The sequence below is a fragment of the Aulonocara sp. 'chitande type north' Nkhata Bay genome, linkage group LG20 (assembly GCF_057382095.1).
Source record: "Aulonocara sp. 'chitande type north' Nkhata Bay isolate Kocher_YH1m ecotype deep benthic linkage group LG20, A_spYH_male_GT1.1, whole genome shotgun sequence".
NCBI classification, from domain to species: Eukaryota; Metazoa; Chordata; class Actinopteri; order Cichliformes; family Cichlidae; genus Aulonocara; species Aulonocara sp. 'chitande type north' Nkhata Bay.
In genome coordinates, this window is record NC_141363.1 from 33,938,181 (window position 1) to 33,949,193 (window position 11,013).

The window sequence follows — 11,013 nt, forward strand, 5'->3', positions numbered from 1 at the left end:
AAACCACTTCGAGATATATGAGGGGGGAGTCCATTTAAAAAAAAGAAAGTGTTGTTTTGCAGCTAAAATGAGCACAGGAACCTTCAGTGTATTATTTAACATTATATATTTATAGTTACAATGTTCCACTGAGGAGGACCACTGTGCTTTTTCTAGAAAAACGGGATCTGGATCCATCCCAGATCCACATTCAGCCACGCTCCTGCCTCCAAAGAAATTTCTTCAAAGCCAGAAGTCCATTTTTCGAACCTTTTACTGATTTTTCATGACGAAAGTGTAAATGATGACACATAACTCCTCGAAATGAATAAGAGATACATACAGTTAGCATTTGATCTTTAATGTAACAACCCATTCAAGTCCATTATTCATCTTTACATCACCAGACTAAAACAGCTGTCCTTTCATATCACAAATGAAAAGGCAAAAGTAAAGAAGGAGGCAAAATCAAAAGCAGTAAGCTGGGCGACCTCATGCAGCAACAGTCTGGCTATTTAATTCTCATGTACTGATGAGAACGGCTGCTGTGACTCAACTCTAGCAATATTAATAAAAACAAACAAACAGCCCCCCCTACTTTGTCTTTGACAAATAAACAAATTTACAGTCATTTACAGAAGAAAAAAATGAATTGAGACACACAGCAAGTTTCTTTGAAATAAATCCATTAAGTACACCGTTAGACAAACCAGACTATGCTAATACACGAGGATTATTATCCACAGTCAACAGTAATATTTACACTAAATTACAACTGATGGAATAATTGTGCTTGATAGTAACACCACACAGCTACACGCTAATCAGATCCCACTTCCTGTTGAGAACAACTAGGAGCAGAATAATGAACATGGTTAGATTTTTGGTAGGGATGCACCGACTGTGAACTTCTGGGCACGCCACGCTTTGTTCTTGTTTGCTTTTCCTTCGTGTGCCAGGAAGACAAGTAAATTTTCAATAACAGAACTGACACACCATCTTAAACATTAGGCATTGTGAAAAAAAGATCAGAAAACACTCACGTCAATAAATACATTCTTGTTTGCAGAGAAGTGAATGGTCAACAAGGCGGAGATCAGGCTGTGCCGAGGTTTGGCCGATATATCGGTGCATCCCTAATTTTGGTATATACACAATCATGAGGGAAACTCTCAAACATGCTCCGCAGAGCTCAGATTTTCTCCATCTACCTGACACCACACTCACTGTTGAGCATTTTAGGGCAGTTTCTTTCCACTTTTCTTTCATCGCCGTAAAACCGCAAATGAATACATGCTCACAAAACGCACCCAGACACGAGGACAGAAGAAGGCTTAAACTGCAGGTGTGGATGAACTGTACATATAGGATGCTTGCTGTACAGTGCTACATGCAAGTAAGCGTTCGAAAGTAAAAAAACATTCAAAATATTGATTCTAGTTGATGTGATCCAGCCTTGTTGACACAACAGAAGCAAAATTCCTTAAAATGTGACAAAAAGCATGTAAACATGAATGACATTCTCTTAAACGAATGTTATGGCATCACGTGTTAATAAATTTCTCATTTCTACAGCAAAGCTATACAGTACACGATGATTAAGTCTCTTTGTCATATTGTTCGATTACATCTTTTTTGTGGGGAATCTAGCAACTGGTTTTTAACTTCCTGCTCGTGTTTAACCCAAGTAGTTCCCTTGGCAGATCTTTTTCACAGCGGGCATTTGAACTTGTTACAGCAGGAAAAACACAGGTTACTGATAACATTCACAAGCGTCATATGATGGGCCAAAGTGCGAAACCGTGTGCAACATCAGAGGCTGGATGTATAAACTATGCGTGTGCATAAAAATCATACGTAGGCCTTTTTTACTCTCATACATAAACTGGTTATAACAAAGAATGTGCGGTGAAAATGTGCAAACAAACGTTTTCTGAGAGAAAGTGAGAAAGAGCTTATAGTGCTCATTTCCAATTCTGTATTTTTATTGTGGACTACATTACAATAGGTCTACATGAGTTACAGTTCAAATTATTCTTTGTGTGTCTTATGCTGGGCCTTTGGGTAGTTTATCGGTTCATTCGCTGTCTGAAAAAAGCAAAAACAAGAGCACTCAGAGAGCAACCGACTAGACTAAAACTTTGATGTTTTATGGTGTTTTTATTACAATACATAACGTTAGCCTGTCATGGTGTTACTGCAACACCATAGGGCACTGTATTGCAAAAAAAAGTGTCCTCCATGCCCTTTCATATGAGATATTACTTGTTATAGATTCTTGAAATTTTGATCTTCGTGCTAACAGTATAGGTCAAATGCTTACCCAGGTACTTGTATCCCCAAAGGCCTTGTATATTGTTGTGAAGTTTGAAGACGAGCCATTAAAAACATTGGGTAATATAACGTTTTTACTGATTTTCACATGTCACCTTGACCTGATTTCCACCTAAATGAAATCAGCTTGAGCTGTTATTGGTATCTACCATCACACAAAATTGAAAATAATATCTTGAAAACTGCAGAGGCTAAACTGTTAACAGACAGACAAGCAAATGTAACCAATTGTATATTCCCTGTCTTCAAGGGAAGAAAAACTCTTAGCGCTTCTCCAATTCAGCCAACTTTCGTCTGATTGGCTGCCTTTTGCAAATAGAAGGTTTGTCCTGATATCTCAGGTTATTATGACAGTGGGGTCTGAACTAGCTTAAAGCTGCCTTTTTGCTAGCAGGGATTATTTACACATATCTGAAACTCTGGCCATGTTTATTATGACCATCCACCATTACCTCAGGATTTATGTGACAGAAAATAACTACCATAAAACAAAACAGTTACTTTCACAGAGCTTACACTTACTCTTATTATTTAATCTTTTTCTATTTACAAACAGACCTAGCTACACTAATATGAGCAATTTAACATCTATAACATTAAATACAAATTCGGGGTGTACTAATTTTTATTGGGCTTAAAAAGTTCAATTAGGTTTCATTCACATAGTGCCAATCACAACTAAAGATGTGTGACTGTGCTAAGGTAAAGACCCTACAATAAGAAAGACAGAACCGCAGTAAACAGATGATGCCCTCTGAGCAAGCACGTGGTGACGGTGGGAAGCGAGATTTTATTACGTTTTATTCATCCAGCTGCAGGAACCCATAATTAAAGTAAATGGATCTCAGCTATCCTTACATTTGTGCTTTTACCTATTGTGACACATCAAAATGCTTTCTGTGCAAACCGCCTGCAACTACTTTTCAAGAAAATGTTGGGCTTTCTTTAATGTCCGCCTACTCTACATGGCAGTTACCTTTTAATCAGTCAGTTTTACTTAAATTATTTTTAGCACTGTCATCCTGCGAGACGAGGTAGTACAGTATGATGGCAAAATGCGTAGTTTAACAGGGGAAGACAGCTGTAAGTAAAAGAGAAAGCTGGTTTAGTCCAAACAAAAATTCCTGTAAATTAACAACTATTTCACACAAAAACAGTCAAACTGACACCACATTGCTGGGATTTCTAACACTGATTTACTGAACATATAATGAACCTGTGTAACCTTTAACTGTATCTGTTACTACGTCTTGAAAAGGTGTTTACAGAAGACCATGCAGTTATTCTAACATTTTTTAAGTTTTATTTCTCTTGGTTCTCCTGCCCTCGCGTCTCTGTGGCCGTCCGCCTACCTCAGCCACACGTCCCTATTTCATCATGTCGCTTACACACCTTAATCAGGCACAGTTCACGCACTTCCTCTGTTGTTCCAGCAGTGGGAAAAGAAAGAAAACCTGCAAAGAACAAAGTCCACGAAGCTGCTCACAAGCGAGAGAGTGCGGCGGCTCTCTGCCCCCGGCTGCAGAAGCTTAGTGAAAGTTACTGACGTGACACTTGACATCGTCTAAGCTCAGGACCGTTCCCTGGTCATTGTTGTTGTTATGCTTGTGCTTCTTATCGGAGCAGCGGCACAGTTTGTACTTCATTACCTGAGGGGATGAAAAGCACAGTCGCAGCAAGGTCGGTGCAGGAAAAGAAATAAGTCGCATAACGCAACAAGAAATGCTTTTAATTATTTCAATTTTCTAAATATGAGGTGTAAACACTGCTTCAAAGCCAGAAATAAAACAAAACTGTGTTGTGAAATACGGTCTCCTCTGATCACTCCTACTGATCTAATTATGGTCAGGTTTAAATACATCAAGTCCAAAGCTTTGCATATTAAAAATGACAGACTATATGGCCTCTTAAATGCCTATGTCTTACCTCATAAAGGTAGTCAAATATCTCCAGAATAGTCAGTATACTTGCACCAATAAAAAGTCCCATCTGACCACCAATATCACCTGAAATGAAAGCATATTCATAACAAATGCATGAAGACAAAAAAACGCAAGCAGTCTATGTTATATAATAGAAATGAAGCTATACCTAAAAGTCCAGCCACTTCATATGCTTTCTTCTGTTCAATAGTTTCATAATTGAGAGCTTCAAAGAAGATATCTAAAACCAGGATATTTTCCCTGTGGAGACAACATAAACAAATGAAGACACAAATCCCTCATTTTGAAGCTGCTCAATAATAATTAAGAGCACTTGAGAGATGAGATTTGAATGTTTTCTTTGTCAGTGGCTCTGAAAGGACTGGTTCGACGTTTGAAATATGACCCTGACAATGCCATCTAAGTTATCACAACACAGCTTTTGAGACAACCTTTTTCTTCTTCCTTCAGCTTCTGCCTTTGGAGGCCACATCTCACTCTATCCCAACATCCTCCAACACATCAACCCTCTGAATGTCCTCCTTCGCTATATCTCATCTGCGCTCTTTCTGTTTTCCTCCTGTCTGACAGCTCTATCTTTAACTTCCTCTGTCCAGTATGTCCACTATCCCTCCTCTGCACATGTCTGAAGCATCTCAACTTTGTCTCTCTAAATTTATCTCCAAACTGTTCAGCCTGATACATTCATTTCTAATCTTCTCCCGGTCCCTCATTCTGAAAATCTTGGCATCTTCAACTCAGCCACCTCCAAAGTTACTCCAGGGTAACTTTGTCTCCAAACTGATTCCCGATCCTCTCCATCCTGGTCGCTCCTGTTGTCTCAACACTGGGTTTAATACGGTTTTAATCTACTCCTAGATTTCAGTGTGATAATGGGGTAATCTTGGGCACATAGCTCTTGCTGTGAAGGCAGAAGCCCCACCTACTTACTGTCTGTCTGTACAGAAATATGATCAGAAAATATCAAAATGCACAAAAGATGGTATAAGTTGATGAAAACTGAATCAAAGCAGTTTGGTATTAGATTTTATTTCACCCCTTAAAACCATTTAGAAAGTCATCAGTCAGCACACGTTTCTATTGATGATGGCCTCTCAGGTTGGGTTTTTCTTCCTTTTTCTTTTATTTGAGAGGGAAACTAAAAATGTTTAGCTTCTGGACACAATTAAACTAAATGAATATCTTGAAAGAACATATTGGGCCTTTGAAAATGCCCCTTTTTTATATTTTGTTAGTGAAAGTCAATGAAATACAATAATCCTGTAATAAAAGAATTATTCATCGCAGGCTTTGCTTTGCGCACACAATAATGAGAAAACCCAAACATACTTACTTAATGTACTGCTCAGATTTGTTGTATTTTTTTGCAAGATATTTAGCAGAGGCCTTGCTGGGGATCTTGACAAAAGACAGCTCTTTGCTGTATCTGGTCATGTTGCACGGCGTCTCACACACACAGAAATCATTGTCTCTTTCCACCAGGAAATCTGGAGAGAGGAAAACCAGAGCTCAGCTTGACCTTTGAATCAGTGCGACTGCGACTTCAAGATGTCACGAGCTGATGTGCCTGCATCTGTGTGCGCGTGTGTGTCTTTCTGATGTTTTTGGGGTATAAATCTGTGCATTCTCCTTTTTTGGGGGAAACTAATATCATAAAGACATATTAAGGTAATATCAGGTTTTGGTTAAATGTGCAGGAAATAAATGTGATGTCCTGTGAAGCGATGCAAACATGGCTCTGTTTGTGCATGTGTTGCTGTTCTTTAAAGATTTAGAGGAGTATGAAGCCTCTTTCTTACCCAGAGCTGGGTCAGCACATTCTTTGTACAGCTCGGGGGTGCAGTAGGGGGCATCGCCTGTAGCAGCAGCAGCAACACACACTCACGTTAATGAATTTTTTCTTTGATTTCCTTCTTTGAAGTGCCTTCAGTAATTTCTCAGATCGGCGTAAGTCTGATACAACACAGAGAAAGACCGGACGCCTACCAGGCATGTGCACCATGCGACAGTTGCAGTTGTCCACCAGGTAGCGCGTTTCGCAGTCAATGCGACAGGCTGTGATGCTGTAAGTGTCAAAGAAGTCCGACTCCATTGGCGTCACCTTGCAGTCTCCCCAGGGTGGGGGGAGATATATCAGCTGCAATGACCACATAACGACTTAATAGTGTTTTAAATAAGAAATAAATACCGCATGAAATAAAAAGCAGGCTTCTCCTTGCAGGGAAAAGCAAGAACTAAACAACTGAATCCATTTTTTTTTTTTTTTTAAATTCTACAACTGCACAAATGGGAAAGAGATTTAAAATGTCTGATGTGACCTGCGGATAATTTTAATCTATTATTCAATTCAATTCAATTCAATTCAATTTTATTTATATAGCGCCAAATCACAACAAAAGTCGCCTCAAGGCGCTTCAGAGCTATGGATGTGATTTTTTTTATTAGGAATAATAAAGTAAAACACTCATTTAGTTTAAAAAAAAGAGATTTTAAAGAGGCTCCAGTTTAACTTTGTTCAGTCGAAGAAAAGGGAAAGTGAAAACTATAAACATCTGCCATAATTCACAGAAATGTTTTTTTTACCAGCTGTGGCTATTATTTTCAATTTCATATTCATATCAGTGTTGAAACTAAAGTATTTCTGGTTCTTCAAATGTTTGATTTTAGATTTATAAATAGGTCTCACAAGGGAAATCTTTGTCCTACAGCAACATGATAAAGAGTAAAAATAGCACAGCCTACAATAAACAACGCAGTCAAATAAAAAGTGCCACAGAAGCCCAGTAAGTGCCTTATACTGTGAGATAGTGCAACAGAAACAAAACAAAACAGAAAGGTCAAAATAAAGTTAGTTAAAACCACTAAAAGTATGACTGACATTGTGTAAAAGTGATTTTATCCAAACAAAACACTGAAAAGGATCCAAAGACGCATTCTTGGTTTGTGTGTACTTTTATTTTTAATTATAGGACAAAATGTGTCTGATTGAAAGCTGATTAGTGAATCAATGAATCAATCAAATGGCAAGAAATCAGTTGGTAACCAAACTGTTTCAATCATTTGAAACCAGATTATTTCATGTCTGTTCCTCATATGGAACCTTGCTTTGCTTTGTTATAGTGAATTATTAATTGTTCAGATCTCTGAACTCTTCCTTTGCCGAGTATGATAACGTAATAATTGTAAAAATTAATAAGCAACAGTTTGTACCCTCTGTTCCTGACAGGAAACAAATGTCTGGAACCCGGGTGCCACTCCGAATCCGAGCTGGTCAATGAAGGACGGCTCGTCCTGACTGTGGATCTGAACTTTGACCCCCGCTTCAAACGAAGTCTCATCTGCAGGAAAGCAAAACGTTTGGGATCACTGTAAAAATGAGTTTCACTAAGGATCCAAACACGCAGAAGAGTTTCAGGCTCTGAGGTATCGACGCCCACAAACACCAACACATCAATCACACCAGTGTGACAGACAGCTATAACCTGCCACGTGAGTGGGCTTCTTCTCACCTGTTTCTCCCCAGACTGGCAGGTATTCATCCTGCTGAATGTCCAGCATGAGCTCGAGACCGTTACCCATACCTCCCTTGGTGGTGATGAGGGGAGTGCGCCCATCACCGCCAGCGTTAAAGGTGTAACACTTCCCATAGCGAGTGAAGACCTGAGTGACACAGGAAAGATATATAATTTTTTAAGCAGTTAGAGAAATGTTTCTGAGAGAAGGATTCAGGTCAATTTTGTCACAACCACACAATATTACTGGAATATACAACTGAATGGAAAATTATGGGCTACTCCACTGCACTCATTTTCCTTAAAAAACAACAACAACAAAACAAAACAAAAAAAGGGTATTAAATGGAAACCCGATCTGTCTGCACAGTTGTGGGATGCTGGAAAAAATGAGAGCCTGGAACATATAAGACTTCCACTGAGCGCTCAGAGGATAACAAGGGTTAAAAGCGGATCACCTTCTTGCGTGGTGTAAACCACCAGCGCAGATGGCTCACCAACAAAAGAAAAGACAAGAATCTATACACAGCATCAAAAAAGCTACCTCGTCGTCAGGTCATGTGTGATATCTCTAGGGAAATGTTGGCCAGTTCTAAGATGCTGCAGAGCAAACTGAACAGGCACCTGGCAACCAAGACTCTCTTTAGAGGAGAAACTTCAAAAACAGTCCTGGCTCTGAACCAGAGACTACAACCTACTCAGCAGTCTAAACAGTGCAGGCAGTGTAGGCTAGCAGATTTGAATCCCAAAACTTCTCGTGTCACAGCAAGAAGGCCCTCAGTGAACATTCTACACTTAAATATCGGATGAAAAGCTTTGACTGTCTAGAGATTTGCACAAATAGGTTCACTTTGGCACCCAGTGTGGTCTCCTGCTGCTGCAGCCCATCTGCTTCAAGGTTTAACATGTCACACATTCAAAGATGTGCATACTTTGTTTGTGACGAGCGCAAGCAGTCAGGCCATTCTACTCTGACCTCTGACATCAGGAAGGCATTTATGCCTGCTGCTCACTGTATATTTTCTGTTTTGGATTAGCTTCTGTAAACTCTAGGGATGGCTACGCTGGAAAATCCCAGTAGATCAGCAGTTTCTGAAATTCTCAGATGACTCCATCTGGCACTGACCACCGGGCCACACTCAAAGTCACTTAAATCACTTTTCTTCCCCATTTACTTTGGGCACCTTAACCATGTTTACGTAGATATGCTGCCAAAGGATTGGCTGATTGAGAAGGAGCAGTCTAAGGAGGAGATGAATAGGTGTGCCCAATAAAGTGGACAGTGTGCCATAAATGGCTTAATATACAGCTTGGTGTGAATTAGAAATGTTTATGTGATCTATTAAACTCTACCATCTAGACCTCTAATCAACAGCAGAAAACCAGCAGTCAGTCTGCAAACAGTGTTTTGCAGACATTTGGTGCTTGGGAAGAGACTGTGGGACTGTGTGAAAAGTGTCTGATAAGGTGATGGAGGCAAGGTAAATGCTATTGAAGTGTCGACATTCTTGGAAATAAAATTGCTGGTGTTGTGCCTGATCCATTGCCTTTATTTGACAATGCAATCCAAAGAAAACCTTATGATGTAAAGGCTATTTTATGCAGATATGAATTGAGATGTACAGCCTCGTCTTTCTTGCTGGTGTGCCTTGGACAGTAAAACTTGTGTCAGAGGATTTGAGAGTGTTTTTCCACTGGGGGTCAGTGTTTGACTCGATAAAGGGTGTGTGTGTGTGTGTGTGTGTGTGTGTGTGTGTGTGTGTGTGTGTGTGTGTGTGTGTGTGTGTGTGTGTGTGTGTGTGTGTGTGTGTGTGTGTGTGTGTGTGCGCGCGCGCTGACTGTATAACTGAAATAGTATGAGAGGAAAGGAGAGAGGCAAATGTGTGAGGGAGAAAGGAGGTTTTCCCGTGGGAGTGTGAGTTACACAATCAACCCAGTGAGGTGATGGAGACTGGCAGACTGGCGATTTAACATTCCCTCACATGCTCTTTATGGCACTTATAATGGACCTGATGTTACCATGGAGACCAAGCATCCCGACAAGGAAGAATACCGCCTTAATTTTAAAGGAAAGCCGAGACACAGACGTTAGACTGAACCTCTGTGAGACATCAGCAAAAGGCCATTTGACAAACAGCCTCGACGGTGAACAGACAGAAGCGTAACAATATTGAGCTTTCTTCGGCGCGGAGTTAATGTTGTATTAGTTTTTAGTGTTGTGTGAGTCACATAACCCATGCAGGGAGAGAGCAGGAGAGCAAGGAGCAATGGAGGAGCGAAGGAGGGCAGGGATGCAAAGTGAAAGAGACAGAGAGGAGGGGGGGGGGATTTAGCTGCTAACGCTTGAAGCTGGCTATTGTTCAGCATTATAGCACAGAATGACATATCTATGATTAGAAAGAACAAACCAAGCAAGTAATTGTAGAGAAAGAGTTGGGATCTTGCCGAGGGCAGTTTAAACATTTAGGCCATCTATCACGTCAAGTCAGCGAGAGACTGCTGCTGGTTGCAGAAGCAGATATCAATCTGAGTGGGAGAAAAAAACAAAACAAAACACAAAAAGATTCTGCACAAAAAAAGCAAATAAAAGCAACAAAATAATGTGTGTCCACACCTTTAGAATTTTTCTGTCATATGCTGCAGGCTTAAATAAAAACTGATGAGGGTAAAGACGCACTTGTTACTTTTAGAGACTGACACTCCAACATCGACGCCCACCTCACACCACGACGGGCCAGATGTGCGGAGGTGAGTTGTGAACACCCAAGTGCCACAGTATGAACGGCTTCCACATGAGGCTGTCTAAAAATGGGCACCTAAATTTCCATATTTACCTTCAAAACAAGCAACAGCTGGCCAGTGGGTTGGTTGTTTAAAGAAAAACAAAAGTTTTAAATTCTGGTGTATATTTCAAAGTCTTTGAAGTTACTTATAAATATGTCAGTCTTAATTGTGGAAGTTGTCTCTTAGTGTAGATTTACCGAGGTGTTGGGTCTACTTTTATGCCACATATTAACAGTTACAATGCTCATCTTTAAGGGCATATAATCCTTGTCAACCTAAAGTTTGGGCTTCATAATGCTCTAAACACTCAAATTCAGTCAGATTGTTCAAGTCGCTGCTTTGTATGATGCCAAAGGAAAGGCGAAATCTCAAGCAAACAGCTCTGACTGTAAGCACAGCACCTGCTGTTCAATTCTTCCCTTTCTGCGGCGCAGCCAATGATTAGAGAGTTTGCCTAAAGG

General features: G+C 40.1%; 1 protein-coding gene across 1 annotated transcript in view; it reads right to left on the reverse strand.

The window, feature by feature from the left end:
• Positions 1-304: 304 nt before the first annotated feature.
• Positions 305-11,013, reverse strand: part of LOC147306071 (acid-sensing ion channel 1-like) — an 88,380-nt gene continuing 77,671 nt past the window's right edge. Inside the window, exons 3-10 of the mRNA XM_086277469.1 lie at positions 7,766-7,916; positions 7,467-7,594; positions 6,243-6,393; positions 6,056-6,112; positions 5,590-5,743; positions 4,405-4,496; positions 4,240-4,319; positions 305-3,962 (exon numbers count right to left, since the gene is read on the reverse strand). Of these exons, the coding sequence (XP_086133595.1) occupies positions 3,843-3,962; positions 4,240-4,319; positions 4,405-4,496; positions 5,590-5,743; positions 6,056-6,112; positions 6,243-6,393; positions 7,467-7,594; positions 7,766-7,916 (933 nt within the window). The 3' untranslated portion in view covers positions 305-3,842. The remainder of the gene's footprint in view (positions 3,963-4,239; positions 4,320-4,404; positions 4,497-5,589; positions 5,744-6,055; positions 6,113-6,242; positions 6,394-7,466; positions 7,595-7,765; positions 7,917-11,013) is intronic.